General features: G+C 35.0%; 1 protein-coding gene across 1 annotated transcript in view; it reads right to left on the reverse strand.

The window, feature by feature from the left end:
• Window positions 1-26,853, reverse strand: part of CCDC38 (coiled-coil domain containing 38) — a 47,036-nt gene that overhangs the window by 15,415 nt on the left and 4,768 nt on the right. The window contains exons 4-12 of the mRNA XM_052001103.1: window positions 24,964-25,047; window positions 22,294-22,394; window positions 19,623-19,779; window positions 17,804-17,871; window positions 12,687-12,850; window positions 12,493-12,573; window positions 10,142-10,299; window positions 6,717-6,788; window positions 2,389-2,443 (exon numbers count right to left, since the gene is read on the reverse strand). Coding sequence (XP_051857063.1) covers window positions 2,389-2,443; window positions 6,717-6,788; window positions 10,142-10,299; window positions 12,493-12,573; window positions 12,687-12,850; window positions 17,804-17,871; window positions 19,623-19,779; window positions 22,294-22,394; window positions 24,964-25,030 — 923 coding nt within the window. The 5' untranslated portion in view covers window positions 25,031-25,047. The remainder of the gene's footprint in view (window positions 1-2,388; window positions 2,444-6,716; window positions 6,789-10,141; window positions 10,300-12,492; window positions 12,574-12,686; window positions 12,851-17,803; window positions 17,872-19,622; window positions 19,780-22,293; window positions 22,395-24,963; window positions 25,048-26,853) is intronic.

The raw sequence follows: 26,853 nt of genomic DNA on the forward strand, positions 1-26,853 counted from the left end.
AATTATCTTTACTTGCTTATGTATATTTGTTATAAGGGTTTAATTCTTCCCCCAGGGGAGATTGAAATGAGAGAGGGGGAAATAAGATTTTTTGTTTAATTGGACAAAATAAAGTTTAATTAAAAATAAGCATGTTATAGGTACTAAATTCAAGTACCTTATAGTCTACTTAAAAGGGTTAAATCAGATTCAGAGGTCAGCTAGTCCTCTCTTCTCATGTAACAGTAAGGTAAGTGACCTGGCCAAGATCACATAAGTGATAGATATAGAAACCCAATCATCTGACTCTGGAGTCAGTATGATTTCTGATATAAGATGTGGCTTCCAAAAATACATAAAGTAATGAGTACAATAAACTTCTCAGCAATGATAACTGTCCAAAAGTGGAATGTGCTGCTCTAGCAGATCATAGGTTCTCCCTCAGTAGAGATCTCCAGAGTAGCTGAGGAATGGAAATATTGTCAACAAGGATGTCACAAATTTTAAAAATTATAATACTTAAAAATTATTTTAAAAATTTTGCACTTGCTAAATGTTAATGCCCTGAGGCTAAACATTAACCTACACAACCCTAGTTATGGTCCTGACTCCTTTAGTCCACAGTGATCTCTAAAATTTCAGAATCATTTTATAATGTTTCTCAATTTGTAAGTACCTTTATGGGAACAAGAGAGATTCTAAAAGGATCTCTGAGAATCCAAAATCTCATAAATTCTGTTATATAAGTTTCTTAAGAATAATAATTATTTCATTTTTCTTTGCATCTCCAGAACCTAGCAGAATTCCTAGTACATTTGTTGTGGTTTATTTATTTTTCATTGATATTCTATTCTTCATGACCCAATCTGGGTTTTTTATGGCAAAAGCACTGGAGTAGTTTGCCATTTTCTTCTCTGGCTCATTTGATAGATGAGGAAACTGAGGTAAACAGAATTAAGTGACTTTCTCAGAGTCACACAGTTTGTAAGTCTCTGAATCTAGATTTGAATTCTTAAAGATTCCAGACCTGGCACGCTATCCCCTGAGCCATCTAGCAACCCTCCTGGTACATAGTAGACACTTAAATGCTTGTTGAATGAGAATAGATTGGATATATTTCAGTACATATGTATTATGTATATTAACATGCTTATATCCATATTTCTTTCTCTGGGTAATGTTATTTTTATTTATCAAATCTGAACAATGAAGTACAGAGCTAGGAACTTTGGAGTCAGGGGGCCTGGGTTTAGGAGGAGCAATATTCAAATCCCTCTTCTAAAGCTTACAACCTGTCTGAGGGGGTTGGATTAGATGGCTCTGAAATCCTCTTCCATGCTAGATTCATAAAATGAAATTTGTCATGAGAACATTCAGAATCCCAGCAGCAGATCTTATTTTGCTTATGTCCTTGAGTGATTAAAGGAAGATAGAAACAGTGGAAGGAGGTATTGCTGATCTAGAGCTGCAACAGGCAGAAGGGGAAGAGATAATGTTGAAATACAATTCTATGTTAAGGTAACCCCCTGAGTTGCATTTCTATATTAGCGCTGCCCCTCCTTCATGACCTGAAGGTATATAGCTTCAGACCTACACAATTCACTTCACCTCTGTTTGCCTCAGTTTCCTATTCTAAAGAATGGAAATGATAGAACCTATCTCCCAAAGTTGTTAATATAAAATGAAATATTTGGAAAGTATTTTAGCACTTAGTGGTATTTAATAAATGTAGGTATTTAATAGTAGGTGCTTAATAAATGCTTAATAGTTATCCCAGTGCAAAGAATGCCATCAACAGAAAAAATTCTGATGAATAATATTAGATTGAATCTGATTTCATGGGATTATATCTGATCACCAGTCAAGAGCTGGAAAAATACTTATTAGAGGTCATCTACACAAATCCTATTATTTTATAGATAAGGAAACTGAGGACTCAAAATTAATTTAAGTGATTTTCCAAAGTTCATACAGGAAAAAAAGTAGGAAAGATGGGATTTAAACTTAGGATTTCTCACTCAAACAGGATACATGATCTTGTTTCCTTTAGTTTCACTGTTCCAAAGCTTCTCACCCTTCCTATCTTGACCCATTGCATTCAGCATGCATTCAGTGATAGAACCCATTTTCATTTTCATCCTGTTTCACCACAGAGGCTGTACTTTTACTTATTTTTTCCTTCCAATATTTCTTGCACTGAACTCATGCTTTAATCACTGAAATCACATTTTAATCATGGCAGGGAAGTGACCATGGGCTCCCAAAGGTTTTGACAGAGGTACACAAGCCCTGGTAGATCCCACCAAGCTGAATTTTTAATACATGACCATATGTCTCACGGTCTTTTGGCATGGACTTCTGATAACAGCTATAACTATTTCAAGAGAGGTAATTAATTTCATACTTTACTTTGGTGATGTGAGTTTCCTTTTTTCAACTGATGATTTTTTTCCTTTTTTACTTTCTTCACAGAAGTTGGTTTGTGAGGTTTTTTAGAAAGAAAAAAAACACAATTAAAAAAAAATTTATAGCCACTGATATACATTCTCTGTGTGGATATATTCATAGCATCTTATTACCACATAGAACATTGTTAAAACTCAATCTTCTCATAAGCTAAAAGCTAACTTCCTCATAGGATCAGAGGTTGACTTAAAAATAGAAGTAACCTTGGAGGTCATGGAGGCTGACCCTTTCATTTTACAAATGGAGAAACTGAGACTCAGGTGGAATACCATAGAACTGAATACTATAGGTCTTGACAAGAGTCATATAAGTAGTAGCTGAGAATTCAGTCCTGTTTCTTCTTTCTGTCATCTCTGCTACACAACTAAGTGCCAAGTCTTGTCAATTTGATTTCCTTGACCTCTCCTTTCTCTCCATGTTGTTGCCTCCCTGCCCAGTCCTTACCTCCCCATTCAGACTTTCATTATAGTTCACCTGGACTACAGCAAAAGTTACTAACTGGTCTCTCTGCTTCTACATTCTCTTTTCCTAATATATAGGTCTGATTGTGTCACCCCTCTCCTTTATTATCCCTATGTAACTGAAAAACCTTCCATGGCTCCCTATTACCTACCAAGTAAACTCCAAACTCCTGACATTCAAGGTCCTGTTATATACTTTTCTAGCCTTCTCTCACACTGTATCTTTACATTTATACCTTTCAAAAGATAATGACTTTTCATGTGGAAGGGACCTCAGAGGTCAGAGGATCAGAGACGTAGAACTGGGACAATTCAACTTTTTAACTTTACAAAAGGGGAAACTAAGACCCGGAGAAGAAAAAAAGATTTTCCCCAAATCATCCAGGGACTAAAAGCAAACCTGAGACTTGAACCACTTCAAATCTAGCCCTTTTTCCACTATACCACAATTTTCCTATGAACTTATAGTTTAATTGAATTACAGTTTTGGGTAGCTATTTTATTACCCTCATCTGAATGATAAACCCTTCAATTAGGGGCAGAAAATATACTTTATTCAGCTTTGTGCTTGTCTTGGTGCCATCACCTACATATTCATAGGTATTTAATCAACAAGTACTTATTAAATGCCTATATGTGCCAGGTATGGGGTTGGTTGCTAGGGATACACAAGTACAAAAAGTGAGACAGTTCCTGCCCTCAAAGAACTTGCATTCTTAATTTAAAACTATTGAATTAGACCAGTGGGCAGCTAGGTGACACAGTGGCCTGGAATCAGGAAAACCTGAGTTCAAATTCAGCCTCAGAGACACTAGCTGTGTAATCCTGGGCAAATCACTTCACCTTGCTAGTTTCCTCATCTGTTAAATGAATTGTAGAAGGAAATGGCAAAACTCTTCAGTATCTCTGCCAAGGAAAAGGGGCTCATGTAAGAGTCAGATCCAACTAAAATGACTGAACAAGAAAATTAGACCAAATATTTGGAGAGGGGAGTGGTTTACACCTGTTTTATTCAAATAAGACTCATCACTAGTGGATTTACAATAAGGAAATCCATCCCTGAAATTGTACAGCCTTGACCTCAGGGCTCAGGGCTGGGCAAAATTATAAAATAAGTAATATTGGATTTTTGGGAGGCCACCATTCCACATATCTTTTCTTTCTTCAGGGGGCAAATTCCTGCTCAGATCCTCCAGACTTTTGATGAAAATTCTTTACATGGCCAGAATCTTCCATACTGAATATCTTCTTGATCATCTCAATGTCTTCCCTGGAAATTGGGCCCTTTGGGGGAAGTTGTGTCCCTAAAAAGAGGAGGAAAGAGGGAGGGGAAAAAGGAAGAGGAGGGAGAAGAAGAAGAAGAGAGAAGTGGGAAAAGGAGGGAAGGGAGTGATGGAGAGAAAGAAGGGAGAGGAAAAAGGGAGAAAGAAGGGAATAGGAATGGTGGGGGAAAAAAGAAACCTGGAGGGAGAGGGAGAGACACACAGAGAGAGACATAGAAACAAAGACACAGAGACAAAGATAGACACAGAGAGGGAGAGACACAGAGACAGAGAAATAGACACATATACAGAGGAGGAAACAGAGGGAAGGAGAGAGAAACATACAGAGATAGAGAGGTATAATAACTTTTAGTTATGGAATATAGGATGTAGATTTGCTGCTTACTAGCTCCCTTTAATATGGGTGTTCCCTATGGTTTTTTTCTTAGGATTCTTCCCCTCTATTTTTAACTGCCTCTACTGAAGCAATCTCATAACATGCCTTCAATCATCTCTGCACTGATAACTCCAAAATCTATACCTCCAAAACTGACCACTGTTTTTCATTCTATTTCTGAAACTCCAATTGTCCTTAGGACCATCTCCACTTTTGAATGTCTCATTAGCACTTCAGAATCTACTTGCTTAAAATAAAGTTCATAATCATTACAATGATCATCACTGTCCCTCCCTAAATACCTTATATATATATATATATATTGATTGATTATATTGATTTTATATTGATTAATGCATTATCTCTCTTTGTCTCCCACCATCCATCTCTCCTTCTGTCTGTCTGTCTATCTATCTATCTATCTATTCTTTTTATATTTGTTCTGCAGAGAGACAATGGAGAGGTAGAAGATGCACTAGATAGAAAGCAGGGCTTGGAGTCCAGAAAACCTATCTTTCTGAGTTTATTTACTAGCTGTGTGACCCTGGGCAAGTCACTTAACCCTATTTGTCTCAGTTTCCTCATCTGTAGAATGAGCTGGAGAAGGAAATGACAAATTACTCCAGTATCTTTGCCAAGAATGGCCAATGGGGTCATGAAGACTTTGACATGACTGAAACAACTGAATGATATATGAAACTTAATAAAGGACTGAACGATAACATGTAGACAATAATCCATGACAATTCCAAGGAACCCATGATGAAAAATGCTATCCATCTCCAGAGAGCAAACTAATGAACTCTTGACTTTGGAATTAAGCATTTTTCCACTTTCTTTATGATTCTTTTCAGAAGAAGTGATTTCTAACTACATGCTCCCATTGCATATTCAAGTGAAATACTTTATTTTAAAAATTCAAGTGAAATACTTTATTTCTATCCCTATTAAATATTATCTTATCAGATTTGATACAGAATTCTAGTCAGTCAAAATACCTTTAGACTCTTGTTTTGTAGCATGGCAGCTACTTTTCCCAGTTTTTTGTATCTGAATATCTGAGATGTATTCCATCTATGCCTTTATCAAAATCATTAATAAAAATGTGCCATTTGGGGCAATGCACAAATCCTTGGGGTATTTGTTGAACCATTAATGACTACAATTTTTTTGTCCATTCATTCAATCAGTTTCAAATCCACTATCTATATCTATATCTATAATATCACTCATTCATATCCTGCCATCTTTCCTTCAAAAACACCAAATGCTGGGCTACCATCCTTGCAAGCCACACAGGGGTATGTTGGAGCCAGTTCATATTGGTTTACTTTGATTTTTAAGTTCTCATTGTGAGTATTTACAACTCAGAAATTGCAAACACTACAAATCTGGGCTCACTTTATTGTTTGCTTGATTGCCTAGATTGAAGAAAGATGGAGAAAATGTTAATATAATTTAAACTTAAAAGTACAAACCAACAATTTTCTTTCTCTGTAATAACTTTTTTTAATCAGAGGGAAGTATACTTAAGTTACACCCAGAAATTTTCAAAAATGATTAGAATCAAACTTAGCAGTGTTTGTGCATTTTTAAAAGAACTGGTTAATCATTTACTAGCACACTACTGACCAACTCTGTAGGATTCCCCTTATTCATCAATTTAGTAAAACTATCAAAACAGGAAATAAGGTTAACTTGGAACGATTTTGTTCTTGATGCTGATTCACTGTGATGACTGCTGCCTTTTCTAGAGGTTCTCAACCATCCTTTTAAAAATATGTTCCAGAATTTTGCCAGGAATTAAAGTCAAGCTTCCTGTCCTATAGTTGGACAAGTCCATTCTTTTTCATTTTCTAGAAATCAGAAATCTGCCCTTTTCCAGTACTTCATTATTGATAAATCTTAAATGGAAATAGCAGATTGAGGAAAATAAAGGGAAGACATCTTGGAGTTGGAGAAGAAAAGAACGGGAGATCAAGTATTCGCAGCAAATATACATATTTTCCTTTCTTCTTATCTTTGACCAATCATATCAAGATACAAATCAATGTAGAGTTAAACAACTATCAGAAGTACATAAATAATGCTTTATAGGTTATTATCTACTGACAAGGCTTTCTTTAAGATCATTTAGATCTGAAGAGTTACCATCATCTGTAGTTGTGCTATATGATGAAATTTTCCTTTGACTGTCTTTTGACCTCTTCAGAGATGATGTTTCTGGTATAGAAGACAAAAAACATAATTCAAGTTATTCAATCCTCCATAATGGCAAAAGATTTGATAACATAGATGACAAAAACCCTAGATAGACAAATAAATGAGCCAATTTCTCTAAGCATTCTCAACTGTTTCAAAGATTACAGGTGGCTAAAAAGTTGAGAAGGAAAAGTGCTACTCTTGGAATCAGGAGAACCTGGGTTCAAATCCCACTTCAGATATTTATTATCTGTGTGATTCTAGGTAAGTTATTTAACTTTGATCAGTGTAAACTCTAAATCTATGATCCTAAGCAAAAAATAAATAATGTCATAAGCAAAATGGAAATCTCAGGCAGGCTGTAGATTAATATATATAATGCCTTCCTCCTGCTCCATACTTAATAAAATAATGTAGAACATATGAGCAGTTTGCTCCAATGGGGTATCCACAGTGAGTCTGTAACTCTTGGTTATATGGGTAACTATTGGGAGTGGAAGACTACCAGATTGTTGAAGCAGTTTAGATTGAAAATGGAGTAGTTCAAAGCTGATTACTAGTGAAATTGAGGCTGAGTAGCTCCTCTCAGCTTAGGGGAAGTGGGAATGCTTTTTTTCTCCCTCCCCCAAATACATTTTTTAAAAAGCATCCTACTTCAAAGCCTGAGAATCAATCTGAAAGGAAAAAGTCTAATTAATCTTTCTCCAACATCTCTGAAACAAAATCATTGCTTCCCTCTCTCAGATCAGTCCAGAAAGAACTCTTCCCCTCAGGTAATTATTGTGTAAGAGCAGTATAGTAAGTAGTCTCTTCTAAATACCTAGAACAAATTTGAGTTATTATGATTTGCCCAGGATTTTTGATGGATTAGGAAGTCTCTGATTATTCTGGGTCACAGGTGACCAATTTGAGGTGGAAATGGTAGAGGGCACAGTCCTTGAGGGAAACATTTCTCAACTTTTTTTATGGCATGAACCCCCCCCCTTTCTTGGCATAATGTTTTTAAATACAGAAAATAAAATACATAGGATTACAAAGAAAGTCAATTATATCAGAACGCAGTTATCAAACTATTTTTAAGAACAAATTTTAAAACTTCAAATTAAATCCTGTAGAGGGATTGATTATTTTTAGGAAAACCAATCTCTAAGGATTAAAGAACCAGTGTTTTGTTTGATGAAGCAAAATGTTAACTTTTATTTTACCCTGAGCTTTTTTTATGTTTTATCATATTGTGAAATTTCTTTATTCAAGTTCTATATTTATAACTTCAAAAATGTCTTATGTTGGATACCCAAGGAATGAGAGTAATCTATCTACCATTTTTCTCTTAAGGAAAACAATGCTGGAGTTTAGAATAATGACAAACTAATAAAAGTAGTAAATAATAAAAAAAATTATAATATTTAAATTATACATACAAAATAAATAATAAAATTAAAATAATAAAAGCAACTACCAATAATAATATCTTGAAGATTTGTGCCTACCATACAATAAGTATTAATGTTTTTCAACTATATATGTACATTTATGTGCATTTATGATCAACAAGATTGGCTACCATGTACCAGGCACTATAGGTACTGAATTAGAAAGATAAAAATGAACCTTTTTCTGCCCTCTAGGAAATTCGTATAGGAAACAATATGTACATACATATTGCCTATATGAAATAAATATAGGGTAGTTTGTTGAGAGTAAAAAAAAGCCAATTTGGCTGACATGTAGAATAGATGAAGGAGAGTATAGCAAAGGTGGAAAAATAATTTAAAGTCAGATGGTTGAGGGTTCTGACTGCCAGAGAAGTTTACATTTTATTCAAGAGACAACAGGCAGCCACTGATGTTTATTGAGCAGGAGAGTGACTTAGGAAAAATGTTTTGCCAATTGTAGCAATATAGTGGCTTGAATGGAGAGAAAAGAGATTTGAGGTAAGGAGACCAGTGAGGAACTTTTGACAGTAATCCAGGCAACAGATAATGAAGCACAATAATCAGGAGCTGGATGAGTGGAAAGAAGGGGAAGGATATGAGAGATGTGGAGACTAAAAACCCAAGACTTGGCAACTAATTAGATATGTTGGGAAAAGGAGTGTGAAGAATCAGGAATAAATTGGAGGATGGTGGACTTGAAAAATAATAATAGGGACAGAAAATGGATCACAACATAGTATTTTCACCTTTTTTGTTGTTTGTTTGCATTTTTCCTTTCTGATTTTTTTTCTTTTTTGATCTGATTTTTCTTGTGTAGCATGTATTAATTGTGAAATATATATAGAAGAATTGCACGTTTAACATATATTGGATTACTTGCTTTCTAGGGGAGGGGATTGAGGGAAGGGAGGGAGAAAAATTTGGAACACAAGGTTTTACAAGGGTGAATGTTTAAAACTATCTTTGCATTTATTTTGAAAATAAAAAGCTATTAATAAAAATAAAAGCAAATGTAAAAATTATTTTTACAGGTAATTGGGAAAATAAAATATTGAATATAAAAATATTAACATTTTTGAAAAAAAAAACAAAAACAAAAATAGTAAGATCGCCATTACACCATTACATTACATGGTGACCTTGGCAGAAATAAGGAAGTTGAGAAGAAATGTGTCTTTGAGGGGAAAAATGATGAGTTGTTTTGGACATGCTCTGTTTGAGAAGCCAACAGACAGGGGGTATTTAAGAAAAAATGGGTGTGTGTGTAATATGTGCATATATGTATATGTATTTATGATACACTTTTAAGTTAAATCTGTATTGTTAACATTTTCTTCATGACTTTCTTTAATCCAAGCAAATACAACACAAGAAATCAAGCCCTAATTTATAGGTTTCTGCTATTTTCTGAATTGTAAATGCTTACATTAATAATTGACTCTCAATGTTTTTAAGCTCTCTCCAAGACACACCTGACTTGAGAATACCCAGTTGGAAATATCCAATAGGCAGTTAGTTGTTAGCTAGATGGTACCATACTGCACAAAGTAGTACCTGGTCTCAGACACAAATTGTATGACCCTGGGCAATTCACTTAACTCTGTTTACCTCGGTTTCCTTGTCCGTCAAATAAGCTGGAGAAGAAAATGGCGAATCACACCAGTATCTTTGCTAAGGCAACCCCAAATGGGGTGAGGAAGAGTCAGGCAATAACACAACAATAAATGTGGGACTAGAATCATGAAACACAGATCACAAGTCATTTACAAAGGGATAATAATCAGATTCATGGGAACTGATGAGGTTAATGAGAAAACATTTTCCAAATGCATGTAATTAAGATAGTTTAAATTATTGATATTATGTGTGATTTTAAAAAAATACTGAAGCAGTTCTGATATTTATACTTTATTTAAATGAAGACTTAATTAAACTCACTTGATACCAGTTTTGGAAGGCTAGGAACTGAAGTAATATCTTTATTTTTCATTTTCTTTAATGATTGCTGCATTTGCCAGGCTTTGGGAGATAATCTCAGTAAAAAACACCCATATTTCAGATATTCCTTAAGAAGGAATTCGGATTTTGTAATTTCACTACTCAAAAGAAAAACATAGCAAAGGTTACATTAACCAAGATAGTATATACATATAAGAAGTTAAAATATTGCTTTGCAAAGTTATATTTTCTTAGCTATGTGTTGCTATAAAATCTACTTACTTAGCAAAAATTACTAATTCTTTTAAATACAAGCCAATAAGCAGGTATTACATGCCTGCTATGTGTGAGATGTGAGATTAATTAATGGTGTAGAGGAGAAAAAGCTGACCTTCAAGTGAGGAAGGCCAGAGTTCAAATCTTCACTTTGAAATACTTTTTATGTAACCTTGGGCAAGTGGCTTAATTTCTCACTGCCCCAGGCAACTCAAAACTATAAATAAAAAAAAAAAAACCACTTGGGTGATAGGCCATTTTAGACATTGACTTTACATAGAAACAATCAAAAATAATGGCTGCACCAAGCAGTTTATAACAAGTAGGAGGCTACGATGGCTATAGAGTGTTAAATCTGGAATAAGGAAGACCTGACTACATCAATTATGATCTCTGATATTTACCCCTAGTTGTATGACCCTGGAAAATTGATTTAATCTGTTTGCCCCGGTGTCCTCATCTATACAAAGGCAATAATAATGACCCCTGCCCTCCTTCACAAAAACCTGAAGCTTTTCCCTGGGGGGAGAGGAGAAAATTTATTTCCCTTTCTTTGTTTTTAATGTTTATTTTGTGTTTATAAAGGATAGTAAACACCAGCTTTCAATTATTGAGGAATACTTACTAGAAATACCATTGGAGGAGAAATATTTTCAGAAATAAAAAAGAAATAGATCCATTGAAACAGCTTAACATGACAACAGTAAAAGATTGAAAGGTTTCCATAAATAATAAAGTCAATCCAAATGAGCGTGTCATTGTTAAAAATATAATCAAGGTCTGCCACTTTTATAGAGGCAGCTAGATGGCACATGGATAGAATACTGGGCCTAGAGTCAGCAAGAATTGAAGGTTTTTTGTCTGTTTTTATTTTTTCACAGTTAATTGATATACTTCAGGACGTGTCATGTCAAAAACAAACTTGTCCTTAACAATGTTGTATTATTAAAGCATTTTCCATCCTAATTCGCTGTAGACCTAATATCAGTCCTGAAATCCTGTGTGATGGACTCTTCCATTTAGTTGCATAATCCAAGCACTTGGGGTATGTTTTGTGATGGATTCTTCCATTTACTTCAGTGCTTGGAGTATATATATTGGGGTATATTAGGGTGATAAAGAGGGGCTGGGGAGGAAAGGAAGGAAAGACTTACTCTGTTCCACCAAGAAATCAAGAATTTGTTCTTGATTTTTTGTCATACATTCTTTAACATTATAGACCATAAGATCTTGGGACTGAGGGAAATCATGGTGCTTTAGATTCACACAGTTAATTTTTTTGGATTTTGTTTGAAATTAATTAAAAGAGTTTGAAGGTGAGGGATACAGGTTGTTGATGAGGTATTAACTGGAGTTAAAGGAAACTTTCTACTCTTAAGTCATAAAAAGTCTTGGGACAAACACTTTTATCTTGCTAGCAAGAAATGGAATTTAAAAGACATTTATATCTGAAACATGATAAACATACAGTTTTTAGGATGTAGAAAAATACTGCCCCTGTAACAAAATATTGCCTCTTTCCAAAAACAAAAACAAAACAACAAAAACAAACCCAAACTAGATGGTGATTTATTGCAGGGAGAAATATCTCAATTGTGATAGAGTTCAGAGTGGACTTGATAGTAATGGCTAAATCCAACTGTTCTTGCCACATTTTTGTCATCGTAAAGCCTAATTACATTTTCCAGACCTTCCCAAATGCAAAATCACTTTTAGATGGTTGAATGTGACATTAAAGCCACAGGAAGCAACTCAGGCTCATGACTATGTCTACCACCAGCACAGCAATAATAAATATCCCACTGTGTGCAGATGCAGGACAATGTACTAGATATTAGGAGAGAATAAACATTTGGAGAAGACAAGGTCCCTCCCTTCAGGGAGCTTACAGTCTAGTGAGGGATCTAGTGAGGGAACCGATTCAATTCAACAGAATTTTATTCCCATTCTCCTAGGTGTCGGACAGTGTACTAGGCATTGGGAATAAAAAGGTAAAATGAAAAACTATCCCTGGGCTCATGGATCTTATATCGTATGGAAACTAGAAAATGATCAGAGGTACAGGATCCCCTCACCTTTTCACAACCTGGATTTCCAAGTTAGCCTTCTTGAGCTCTGATGTCATTTGGAGTTTGCCAATGGTTTCTTGTGCTGCTCTAAAAGGCAATAAAAATAGCTCTGCTTTGGCATTTAAGCAAATAATATACCAAACCATGCTTTGTAATATTACTTTTTAAAAAAAGAGAGAGATGATAGAAAGGATGCTAACATTTTCAATGCATCTACTGATTTCTGGTCATTTTCTCGGAGAAATTCTTCAAAAGCAAAAGCATCTTCTTGAAGTCTTTTTTCTGCATTAAGGAGTTGCTGCTCTTTCATCTCCATACGTTTCTGAAGCTTCATTATTGTTTTCCTTTTGGTTGCTAATGTGTACTATGGAAATAAAGATACAAGACATAGATAGATAGATACTGGTGCAGTGATTGAGGTTAAGTGATTTGCTCAGGGTCACACAGCTAGTAAGTGTTAAGTATCTGAATCCAGATTTAAATTCAGATCCTCTTGACTTCAGGGCCAGTGCTCTATCACTGCACCAGGTAGCTGCCCAATACAAGAGATATGGATGACATTATTTCAGGTAAATGTCAAACAAATTTGTTTCATCCTTCCACTAAAATGGAAAACAAACGAACAAAAAACAAGCTTCCAAAAACTCAGATCACTGGGAAGTGTCATCTTTAGGTAAATCACTTAAACTCTTTTAAAATTGATATCTTCATTTGTAAAGGGCAAAATAAGATCTGACTATCTCTTATCCTAATAATAATAATGATGATGAAAATTATTATAAAAACACATTTATATAGCACTTTAAAATTTACTTTCTTCAGGATTTGACAGCCTTTCAGGTAGCATCCAATCCTAATAATAATCATGATGATGATGATAATTATAAAAACACATTTATATAGCATTTTGAAATTTACTTTCCTCAAGACAACCATGTGATTTTGGGATTGTGTGAAATAAGTGGATTTTAATCATTTCAATTTTGTTCTCCTCTCATATTTGAATCCATCGACAGCTTTACAAATGTATGAACAGAAACTAATTAGGCTTTAAAAAAAAAAAGCTTTGCCAGAGCAAAGGCATACCTGGCAGGGAAGCAAAACAAGTTTCTTTTCTCCTACAGGATTTGTTGACAAACAGTAAAGTGCCATGCTGTTCAATCATTTCAGTCATGACTCTGTTTGAGGTTTTCTTGGCAGAGATATTAGAGTGATTTGCCATTAACTTCTCCAGTTCATTTTACAGGTGGGGAAATTGAGGCACTTAGGGTTAAGGTACTTGTCCCCTGGGTCACACAACAAATGTGTTTGAAACCAGATTTGAACTCAGATTAGTTCACGCTATCCACTGTCAGCACAGTATGTTAATATCAGCTCTCTGTCTCCTAAAGTTCATATTCTTGTGTATTTTGTTTTTTGTTTTTTTTTTTTGCAAGGCAATTGAGGTTAAGTGATTTGCCCAGGTTACACAGCTAAGAAGTGTTAAGCATTTGATGATGGATTTAAACTCAGGACCTCCAAGATCTCTATCCATTGCACCATCTAGCTGTGCTTCTTATGATATTTTAATAGTCCAGTTAATATCAAGGTCTCTGATGCCAATATTTTCTTTTTCTGACACTAAAAGCAGCATAAGAAAACTATCTTGCTTGTGGCTAGGAAAGCCATCAGCTCCAGGGAAACCTAATTTTCTTCTATTAACTTTAATCCTATAATAATAATAACAATAATAATAATAACCTTTTAAGGTTCCAAAAAAACTTTAAATACATTATCTCATTTGATCCTCACAACACCTCTATTAAGAAGATGCTATAATCACCCTCACTTTATAGATGGGGAAACCAAGGCTGAGAGTGGTTTAATGATTTATTGGTGCTCAAACAGCTGATAAGTATCCAAGGTAGCATTTGAACCCAGACTTTCCTAATTCCCAATTCAGGATTCTATCCACTGCATCACCCAACTGCTTCAGGAATATGACTAAAAGGATGTAGATAAGATGCATTGCTTGAGTCCAATTTGGGGGGAGATTTTCAGCAGATTCAGAGTGGGCTACTGGGATGGCAAAAGGCAGCTTTGGTCAGAACACCTTTTTTCTTCATTACTGACAGCCTAGTTATATTTCAGCTTGTGGTAGAAACACCACAGCATTAAAAAAAATGACAAAATTATCATCATAATAAAATTGTACAGTGTATATAGAGTCACTTAACTTTGCAAAGTTATGGTTATACCTGCCATTTGGGGGAAGGGATGGGGAAAGGAGGGGAAAAAATTGGAACAAAAGGTTTGGCAATTGTCAATGCTGTAAAATTACCCATGCATAAACTTGTAAATAAAAAGCTATTAAAAAAAAGAAGACTTAATTTAAAAAATAAAGTTATGGTTATAAACTACATGCATACTTTTAAAATAAACATGCATGCTAATTCTCAACAATGAGAGTCTTTTAGTGCAATTTCTGAAAATCAATAAAGTATATTCAATCTGTAGCAAATAGTGCTCACTTGATTGAGGCAAAACTTTCATTCTCATCCTAACATTTCCAGAGAGTAGGAATTCTACTTTATCACAAAAAGGAAAGAAGTATATGATGACAATTCCATTACAGGAGCCTATGAGTCCTTCTTTCTATAAGTAGCAGACCATGTTTTCCGAAAATGTTACCTAATTAGCCATCATTGAAACAACACAGAATATATATACTGGAAGCATTTTTCATTGTCAGTGGAAAGCTCAATAGCTTCAGGAAATCTCACTCAGAAATTTCACGCTATTTCAGCTTTAGTAGAAATGTCTTTCAACATGTCAACATTTGTAGAGCATTGTTGTCAAAATGAAGGCTATTGATAACAGTAGTGATCAGACATGTAGACAGATAGACAGGTAAGCAGGTAGACAGGTTAAATAAAGACCATACACCAACACAAGGAATAACAATAACCAAATTTAAAGTCTTGTTTATATTTCCATTGTGAAGGTTTCTTTTATGTAAAATTTTGTATGTTGACTGTAGCTGACATAAAAGTGTTGACTGAGTCTGGGTCCCTGTTGTGAAACATATGTTCTGTGAAATTTAAATGTATTTATGAAAATGAAGCAGTTTTCATTTGAGCAAGGGCACTGATGGTTCTAATCAAGATAGAACATCTAATTTAAACATAACAAATGACTATAAATAAGTTCATAGAAACGTATACAGGATTCATTTGTGGAATTTACTGACTGTTCCTTCCTGTTGCTATATTAGCCATTATTTGGCTTTAATTCTGTGATATCCATAATTATATAAATATATACACTATCTATTAATACATGTGTACATATATAATACAAACACAAATACAAAAATACACATATATACTTAGGTAGATATAAAACAATTCTGCTTTAGATACAGAATAAAAGCTAGAACTATTATTAATAATCTAAACAGAATATATAATTACAGGGCATCTAGATGGTGCAGTGGATAGAGTGTGGGCATTACATAAACATATACATTATTTATTTATACATGTATATATATAGCAAACACATATACCAAAAATGCACATATACACTTAGGTAGATATGAAATAATCATGCTTTCTCTTTCTATGGTCTAGGTACAGATATAAGTTCTAGGTCTAGCATAAAAGCTGAAACTATTATTATTATTAATCTAAATAAAATACACAATTACAGGGCATCTGGGTGGTGCAGTGGATAGAGTGTGGACATTATATAAACGTATATATTATCTATTCATATATATATACACACACATATATATAATACAAATACATATATATATATATATATATACTTAAATATGAAACAATCGCACTTTTTCTTTCTATGGTCTAGTAATAGATATAAGTTCTAGGTCCAGCAAAAAAGTTAGAACTATTATTATTAACAATCTAAACAATATACAATTACAGGGCATCTAGATGGTACAATGGATTGTGTGTGACCTTGAGTCAGGAAGACCTAAGTTCAAACCTAGCCTTAAAAACTTACTAGCTGTCACTAACTTGACTCAGTTTCCACAACCGTAAAATGAGCTGAAGAAGGAAAGAGCGAACTAGAACTAAAAGCCAAAAATTGGAAATTGAGGGGATACCCATTAATTTGGGAATGGCTGAATAAACTGTGGTATGTGTTTATGATGGAATACTATTGTTCTATAAGAAATGATGAGCAGGAAACTCTCAGAAAAGCCTGGAAAGATTTCCATGAATGGAAATAAAGTGAAATGTACTGTGTACAAAGTAACAGCAATATTGTAAGATGATCAGCTGTGAATGACATAACTATTTTCAGCAATACAATGATTCAAGACAATTCTGAAGGAGATATGATGAAAAATGCTATCCATATCCAGAGAAAGAATTAAAGGGTGCAGCATATTTTTTTACTTTATTTTTCTTAAGGATTTTTGATTTTTGATCTTTGTTTTCTTTCTCAACATGACTATTATGGAAATGTGTTGCATGACTACACATGTATAACCTATATTGAACAGCCTGCATTCTTAATGAGGTGGACTGAGGAGGAAGAAGGGAGAGAATCTGCAACTCAAAAGTTTTTTAAACAGTATTTAATTTTTCCAAATACATGCATATATATTTTCCAAATTCATTTCCCTTTATAAAACCTTGTGTTTCAAAATTTTCTCCCTTTCTCTTCTTTTCTTCCCCTTCTCAAGAAAGCAAGCAATCCTATATAGGTTAAACATGTACAGTTCTTCTAAACATATTTTCATACTCATGCTACACAAGAAAAATCAGATCAAAAGGGAAAAATGAGAAAGAAAAAAAAATAAACAACCAACAATAACAAAAGGAAAAATACTATTTTTTTTTTTTTTTGCTGAGGCAATTTGGGTTAAGTGACTTGCCCAGAGTCACACAGCTAGGAAGTATTAAGTGTCTGAGACCAGATTTGAACTCAGGTCCTCCTGACTTCAGAGCTGGTGCTCTATCCACTCTATCTGCCCTGAAAAATACTATTTTTTCATCCATATTCAGTCTACATATTTTTCTCTCTGGATGCAGATGGCACTTTGCATCACAAGTTCATTGGAAATGCCTTGAATCATCTTATTGCTGAAAAGAGCCAAGTCCATCACAGTTGGTCATCACTTAATCTTGTTACTATGTACAATGTTTTCTTAGTGGAACTCAAAGTTTTAAAAACAAATGTGAAAAAATTGTTTTTACATGTAACTGGGAGGAAACAAAATACTAAATAAAAAAAGAGAAAACATCCATTAGCAATGCTGTTAAATAGCTCTACTCTAAGCTTATAGGAAAAATACATTCATTACCTCCAGCATAAACCTTTCTCTTTGATCACGAATAAATTCTTGTATAGGCTTTTTTGCATCTGCACTTCCTTTTAAAAGAATTGAAATATATTTAGCTTGAGATCAGTATCAGTCTAAGTTAATCAGCACTAATTTTAGATTAAATGGTAACATGACTGTAATTAATATATATTCAGTACACCTAGGATGCCATATCTGCACATATCCAAATGTTCACTAAATTTATCACCTTTTTAAAATAAACTCAGAGCTTCTTAAAAACTTGATAGTAATGAGGAGAATGCTAACAAAGTTACAAACCAATGAGACTAACTTTAAGGTGGGTCTGCTTTGTTAAATAAAAATTATTAATCATATTAAGCACAGATTTAGAGCTGTCTAATTCAACTTTTTCAGATGACCCGAGAGCATAAGTGTTAGAATCTGGAATTAAAACCCAGCTCTTTGGACTAGGGAACTAACAATGAAGGCCATCAAAAGAGGAAGCAGTGTTGGGCAACCGTTGGAAATGTTCCCCCACTGGCACCTTCAAGTGGATATTAGAGTAGGGATTCAAATGAACGCCACCAATCTCAACTCATCTAAGACTGTAGTAGATGGTCTTGGAGAGCAGCTATATCCAAGAAGACCCTGGAATTTATTTGGACCGTTCTCTTTCTGTTTCTGTCTGTCCGTCTCTCTCTGTCTCTGTCTTTGTATGATTGTCTCTCTACCTCTGTTTCTGTTTTCTATCTGTCTGAATCTAGATCTCTGTCTCTCTCTCCTGTTTCTCCAAATTACCTTTTCCACTTGATAATATAGGACTCTCTAGGGTCTAGAAAAACCGGCTCTATTGTTTTTCTTCACACGCAGCTTCTTGCCTCCTCTCTCCCCTGTCTTTGCAAGCCCGGGAATGTTCTTCCTCCTCTGAAAATCCTTAGTGTATACAAGAAGCTTCCCTCTTCAGCTACTGATGCCTTTCCTTTGAAATTACCTCGTATTTATTTTGCCCATTTTGCTACAATAACACACACATATATAAACAGATTTTAAACATAGTACCATGGTATTAAATTATTATATATACATATGTGTGTGATAAGAAGAATGGCACAGGGCAAAATTTCATGACCCCCACAGGGGGTTTGTAACTGAATGATGGGGTAGTAAAATTATGATTATTTATCAGTAAATGTTTGATTTGTGTATCTGTTTATATACCTATATATATATACCTGGAGTCATGTATAAAACTCTTGGACAAAAAGGGATCGTGAGTGGAAAAAGTTTAAGAAGCCTCAGTCTACTAAGTGATGGCTGGTCTTGGGTTCAGTCCAAGTCTCACTTCTCACATCCTTCAAACTTAACATCCATGATCCAGTCTCAGATACTTACTACTTGTATGACCCTGAGCAAATCACATAACTCTGTTTGCCTCAGTTTCCCCATCTGTGAAATGAACTAAAGAGGGAAATGATAAACTGCTCCCATATTTTTACCAAGAAAACCTCAAATTAATCACACATGAGAAAAGCTGACTGAAAATTTATACCTCAGAAATCATTAAAGTTTAATTTATTGTTTTGCTGATTGTCTAGACTAGCTGGCAGCTAACTATTGCCAGCCTAAAGACAGTTGTTTGTTGATCCCTTGTGTACACTTAAGAAAGTGAGGGAGAAAATGTTAATAATATAACTTATACTTAAAAATGTGTCATGCATTGATTAATTCCCTTCCCCCTCCTCCACTTATTAAACATTTAATAACCTCTGCTGGCCATAACTAAATTACTGCCTTAATTAAAGGTGGCTCACATAAAGAGTTGGTAATTTGTACTTACTTTCTACAAAGCTGAGGATGACAGTGGAATCCAGACCAAGATCATGAGATACTGAGTCAACGGGCATATGTATTCCTCCCAGATGTGATCGATTCTTCATTCTGGATGAAAAAGTTGTTTTTTCATGTACTTTTCTACTTCGGTTTATCAGTTTTTCCTGCATATATAGAAAATAAAATAAGATTTTCTTGTGTAACTGGGTCTGTAATCCAAAGAGATCACAAAAGAGGGAAAAGGATCCCCATGTGCAAAACTGTTTGTAACAGACCTTTCTGTAGCGTTAAGGAATGGGAAATTGAGCGGATGCCATCATTTGGAGAATGGCTGAATAAGTTATGGTATATGAATGTAATGGAATATTATTGTTCGATAAGAAACGATGAGCAGAGAAGCCTGGAAAAACTTACAGGATCTGATCCTAAATGAAATGAGCGATACCAAGAGAACATTGATTATGTGATGATCAATGTGATAGACTCAGCTTTTTTCAATCAGGAAGTGATTCAAAGAAATTCCAATAGCCTTGGAATGGAAAGTGCCATCCATATTCAGAGAGAGAATTCTGGAGAATGAATGGGAATAAAAGCATAGTATTTTTGTCTTTTTTATTGTTTTCTTGTTTTTTTTTCCTTTCTCGTGTTCGTTTTTTGATCTGATTTTTTTTGTGCAGCATGAATAAAATGGAAATATGTTTAGAAGAACTGCACATGTTTAACCTATATTGGATTCTCTGCTAAGGAGGAGGAGGGAGGGAGAGAGGGAAAAAAATCAGAACATAAAGTTTTGCAAGGGTGAATCCTTTCTTATGGATTTTTTTCTTATGATCTGATTTTTTTGGTGTAACATGATGAATATGGAAATATGTTTAGAAGAATTGCACATGTTTAATTTATATCTGATTGCTTGCTGTCTTGGGGAGAAGGGAGGGGGAAGGAGAGAGAGACACATTTAGAACACAAGATTTTACAAAAGCAAATGTTGAAAACTATTTTTCTATGTATTTGGAAAAATAAAATGTTATTAAAAAGATTTTCTAGTATAATGCATTATTGTTTGGTACAACAGCAATGGGACCTATCTCATTAGAATATATTCTTTGCTCTTAGTCCATGAAGCACACATCTTGAATTCTTTGTAAATGAAATAAATTCTATAGAATGGTGCCAGAGAAAGAATTAGATCTGGATCTCTGGATCCATATGATACTTAGAAGTTGTGTGGTCATGGACAAGTCATTTGGTCTCAGTTTCCTCATCTGTAAAGTGGAGATTTAGGAGTAGATGAATTCTAAAGTTTCTTTCAGCTCTAAGGTTCTCTATTTTTCCTTTGATATCTCCATAATTGGCATTGTAGCCTTTGCTTCCAATTAAAAGCTGGGTCAAGTTGTAAATGAAAACCTTAATTTTTATGAAGACTGGATGTAAGATGGGAGAGAGAGAGAAAAAAAGGAAGAATGAGAAAGGAGAGGCAATGATGGAAAGAAGAGGAGGAGAGAAAGGAGAGGGAAGGATATATGGCCTATTATTATTTTGTTCTCCAAAGTCCTGTACTGCTCAAGAAGTTGTATTAGGAAGCTTTGGTTTTGCTAGTGAGATGAAAGAATGAAAAGAAATGAACCTCAGAGTTAAAGAGTTTAAGAGCAGAAAGAAGGGAAGTTTAGTGTCTAGTCCCATTCTACCCCAGTGAAATTATAGATCTGATCTCTCCAAAAGGAAACCCTTTATATCCAAGTGTTTTTTTGAAATGTAAATAGAATTAAGATGATAGAATTTCATTGGAACTAATAGAAAAACATTTATTAAGTGCCAACTGTGTACCAGAACAGCTAGGAGGTACTGGGCTCTGCCTTTTAAACCAGCAAGACCAGACTTCAAATTCAGTCTCAGACACTTACTAGTTGTGTGACTCTAGGCAGCTCATTTACCCTGTTTGCCTCAATTTCCTCATCTATCAAATGAGATGGAAATGGAAAATCATTCTAGTATTTTTTTCCAAGGAAACCTCAAATGGGGTCATGAAGAGTCAGACTTGAATCAATGATGACAACAACTGTGTTCAAAGCACCAAATTAAACACTAGGGTTACAAAAGGTAAAAAAAACAAAAACCATCTCTGCCCTCATAGGAGCTTATATTTGATTAGGGGAAATTACTTTGCATTTTATTCATCTGTTATCCTCTAATAGATTTTTTTCTAGTAGAATGTTAGAATGAGGAGAATTACCAGATTATTGCCATTTGGGAGATCTCTGGATCCTATCCTTTTAAAATGTGGGATGTAAACCTATATGGGGGTCATGTAACTGAATGTGGGGATTGTGAAATTATGATTTATCATCAGTAAATGTTTGATTTGTATATTTATTTTATATACCTATATATCCAGGGACATGTAAAAATTTCTTAGGCAAAAAGGGGGTTGGAATTGGAAAAAGTTTAAGAAGCCCTGCCCTAATACATACAAAATAGAGGAGCTTTAATATTGGATAACATTCTCCCATTAGAATGTAAACTCAGTGAAGGCCCATAATAAGCACTTAATGAATGCTTCTTTTTCATCCCTTTATTCATAATACAATACATAATAACAGATGCATAAAAAGCCTTAAAATGAGATAAAATCTTTTGGTACTGATTTGATTCCCCACATGGTCACAATTGGAAATACTTACCCTTTCCTTTTCTTCTAGTTCTTTTTTTTTGAAAAGAAACATATCTTCAAAATAGTAAGTATATGGCTTGGTTTTTTCAGAGACAGATTTCCTTGAATTTTCTGTCAAGAGGAAAAAAAAGAAAATATTACAGTTAGTTTTATAAAAATGTTCAGCTTACTTCAGTTATTTTCAATCTCAGGGCCATAAATAGGACATTTCTCCCCAAAATGCAAAATCTGTGAAGTTTCTTTTCCATGCATGGTGTTCTCCCTGATGTCCCTGATTCTTTAGTGGAACAGAATGAAATAAGCATTTATTAAGCGTCAACTATTTCCTTAGTGGAACAGAATGGAAATAAGCATTTATTAAGTGCCAACTATGTGCCATTTGATCTTTATAACAATCCTGGGAGACAGGGGCTGTTATTCTTCCCATTTTATAGTTGAGACAATTGAGGCAGACAGAAGTGAAATGATTTACTGAGGGTCACACAGTAAGTGTCTGAGGCTGAATTTGAACTCATCCTTACTCCAGCCCCAGGACTGTCTCTACGATACCATCAGCTACTTTTATGGTCCAGCAGGGTCCTTGTCAATATTGATGCTCTATCCCTTTCCCGAGTTCTCTTCCTCCAACCAAAAATTTAAAACTCCGCCCACTGACAAACAGATTCTATGCCCTAGCACAAAAAACAGAAGGCCAGAGGTCGAGACTGGTAGAGCAGTTTTTATATATTTTATATATTTCCACTAGGGGTCGCTGCTTCCCCGAGAAATAAAATATGGAGGAAAAACTTGTTTTAAGTGTATCTTCAGTTTTAAGGCAAGATAAAAGGCTACAACTATGATTAGACAATAAGATTGTAGATTTAGAACTGGAGAATCATACTCCAACTCCTTTTTTCATATGAGGAATCTGGGGGGAAATAGTAAATTGCCCAGGTTTAGATATAATTTTTTCCTTCCATTTACATATTTAGAAGAGATAAATATCCTTAAAATGTTAGTGTTGTGGTGGTTGAGTCACTTCTAAGAGAAACATTTTCAGGACATTCATATTTAAGGGGGGAAACATTAATTAAGCACCTACTATGTGCCAGGTATTATCCTAAAAGCTTTACACATATTACCTCATTTGATCCTCATAGCAGCCCTGGGAGATAGATGCCATTATTATCCCCATTTTACAGATGAAAAAACTGAGACAGAGAGAAATAAAATGACTTGCCTGTGATCAGACAGCTAAGGAAGTGTCTGAGGCTGGATTTGAAGCAGAAAGAAGTGAAATGACTTCCTCCTGATTTCAATGCTGGTGCTCCATCCCTAAATACCGTGTTTCCCAACATTTTGAAACATCATATTATTCTTGTACTGCACCCTTTACCCCTCCTGCCCATTAGAGTGTCCCACTTCAGTGCCGTCCCTCTTTCCTGAGCACTCCTGTAACTACAAACCTGATGGTCTCCTTTACCAGACTAGAAAAGGCATTTCCTAGAAAATAAATATCTCGACTAGGGATCATTCTACCCCAAGATTGCTCCCTTCCTAGTTTAGAGGGAATACAATAAAGTCTAGGATTTCTGTTTACTGCCTCATTGAGGAGGGCAGAGAAAGAATTCTTGACCCCTCAATTACAAGAGTAAGAGATGATGACTCAATCTCTGATTTCACTGAAAAAGGGATCTCTCAGGTGGGAAACTCCATCTACAACACAGGTTGGTGCTTTCTCTGCAATTTAAAGGCTTAAAATAATTGTCTGGAACGCCAAGAGCTTTGGCATCTTGCCCAGAGTCTATAGGCAGAGTGCATCAAAGACAAGATTCTTCTTTAGGCAGAGACAGCTAGGTGACTCAATAGGTCTGGAGTCCAAATCCAGCCTCAGACACCCATTAGCTGGTGATCCTGGACAAGTCATTTCATCTCTCTCTTCCTCAGTTTCCTCCTTTGTAAAATGGGGATAATAAAAGCAATCTGTCTCCCGGGGCTAATATGAGGATCAAATGAGATAATATTTGTAAAGCTCTTAGTACAGTGATTGGCACACAGTAGGTGCCTAATGAATGCTTAATTCTTTCCAAAGCAAACCCTACAGCAAGCTGACTCTCCATTTCCTCATTATCATGAATTGCTGAATTACCTGAGTTTGAAAAAAGAAAAGAGCTAACCGGATGCTCAGGTTAGTTGGCTTGTTATTAATGGAAGTGAAGTATTTTCTACCTAACTCCCTAAATTCTAAATATATATTGATTTTTAAAAAAAGACAACAACAGGGGTGGCTAGATGGTGCAGTGGGTAGAGCCCCAGACTGAAGTTAGGAAGACCTGAATTCAAATTTGACCTCAAACATTTCTTGGCTGTGTGACCCTGGGCAAGTCACTTAACCTCAATTGCTTCAGCAAAAAACAAAACAAAACAAAACCAAACCAAAAAATAACAATGATGATGAGTCTTCAGTTAGTGCTGGAACATAATGTTAACTCAACAGAGTGCCAGCTGTTTGAGACCAGCCTCTATTTTAATCTTGCCTTTATAAACTGATCACATAATACAGTGTTGGCAGAACATGGGTACTTATTCATTAGCCAATTAATCCACTAACTCCTTCATTCTGGTTTTATCTCCCTGGCATCAAGTAGGCAGCCACTTCAGCAAACCTTGCCAGGGGATGAGTGGGGGACGAGTAAAATACCTCTTGGTTTTTCTTCTCTGTCTCTGGTAGAAGTGGTAGATCTTACGGGTAATGCGTGCATTGACATGATGACTTCTTCTCACCCTGTCGAGAGAAGAATAATAATAATTAACAAGAATAGTAAGAATAGTAAATATTTATACAGCACCTACTATGTGCTGAGAATTGTATTAAGCACTTTACAATTACTATCTCATTGGATCCTCAAAACACCACTTTGAGTATGTGCTATTATATTCTCTACTTTAAAAGAAGAAAACTGAGGCACATAAGAGTGTCAGGATATAGAATAGGAGATACCAATATTTATAATTGTAATATAACAAAGTCCAAAATAGTCTGGGATAATATACAGCACCTACTATGTGCCAGGCATTGTATTAAGCACTTTACAATTACTCTCTCATTGGATCCTAACAATACTTGAAGTATGTGCCATTATAATCTCTATTTTGTGGAGGAAACTGAGGCACATAGGGGTGTTAGGATATAGGATACAGAATAGGAGATACTAATATTTATCATTGAAACACAGTAAAACCTAAGATAGTCTGGGATAATAAAAAGCCAGTGCCAGAGCAAAGAGACCCAAATTCAAGAGTTACTCTGATACCTTTTGGCTGCGTGACCTTGAGCAATTTAAAAAATTATCTTGGGTTCTAGTTAACTCTCTGAGACTGTAAATTGTTGAGAGGGTACCAACTTGCCTTAGTTAGTTAGTTAGAGTTAGTTCATCTGGGAGTTCCCTATATGGGTGAAATAATAGGACTGGACCCCATCCCTGAGGAAACTTCATTTCAAGCCTTATCCCATGATGGCTTTGGAGAGCTAAAAGAGACGAAGCATCAGAGGTAGAAAGGTAAGGGAATGCATCATCCTGTTGTTATCTGAATAGATGGGTAACATTCTTTTTTAAAAAGAATTTATTTATGTAAAACTTAAATGCAAGATAAGAAAAAGCAAAATAGGAAAGACAGAGAAAAGAAAAAAATTGTCATGTGCTTAGCAGACTATAAGGGAGAATTCAAATATGTAACAATAAATTTCCATTTCAAGAAATCATATATAATAATAGAAGACGTATTCACAACTTTCCATCTCTTCTTTGCTTTTTTGTAGCTTTTCTTTCATTCTCTGCTGTGTACTTTTTACTTTATTCTTTTTTTCTCTTTCCTCCCTCCACCTCTCCTTCCTTCCTGCCTTCCTGCCTGCCTTCCTCCCTCCCTCCCTCCTTCTCTTTCTTTCTTTCTTTCTTTCTTTCTTTCTTTCTTTCTTTCTTTCTTTCTTTCTTTCTTTCTTTCTTTCTTTCTTTCTTTCTTTTCTTTCTTTCTTCCTTTCTTTTCTTTCTTTACAGCTCTTATACTACTATGTCACTTTAGCAAATTTATGGCTTCTATAGATCCAGATCCTCAGTTAGAGGTAGGTAAGACATTTAACCACAATGCATAGTGCTAAATTGAAAGTGATACAAATCAATTCATTTCAAATTAGGACCATTCTAAGGAACTTATATTTAGTCCCATATGCAAGAGAAACTCAGTAAAAAATGGTGGACATGTGCATTTTGCTTTTGCTATAAGACTATGTATGTGTTATATAGACAACAGAACTGAGGGAATGGCAGAGTAAGAACCTGGCTCTGAACTAAGATGATAGCTGGGTGAATATAGTGCCATCTGATCCAGCCAGCATTTAATCCCATTACATATGTGTTTTACGTAGATGGATAACCAAGATTCAAAGAGTTCTTAAGTCAAGGACCCTACTTTCTACTGAAGATACCATACATAAATCAGGGACACATTGAAAGCACTAAACAAAATGAGAAGAAAGATCTCCTTTAGGAAGCAGTATGCCTAAATTAAGTCTTGAAGGGAGCTGAGGATGTCA

The sequence above is a fragment of the Antechinus flavipes genome, chromosome 5, assembly GCF_016432865.1.
Source record: "Antechinus flavipes isolate AdamAnt ecotype Samford, QLD, Australia chromosome 5, AdamAnt_v2, whole genome shotgun sequence".
NCBI lineage: Eukaryota > Metazoa > Chordata > Mammalia > Dasyuromorphia > Dasyuridae > Antechinus > Antechinus flavipes.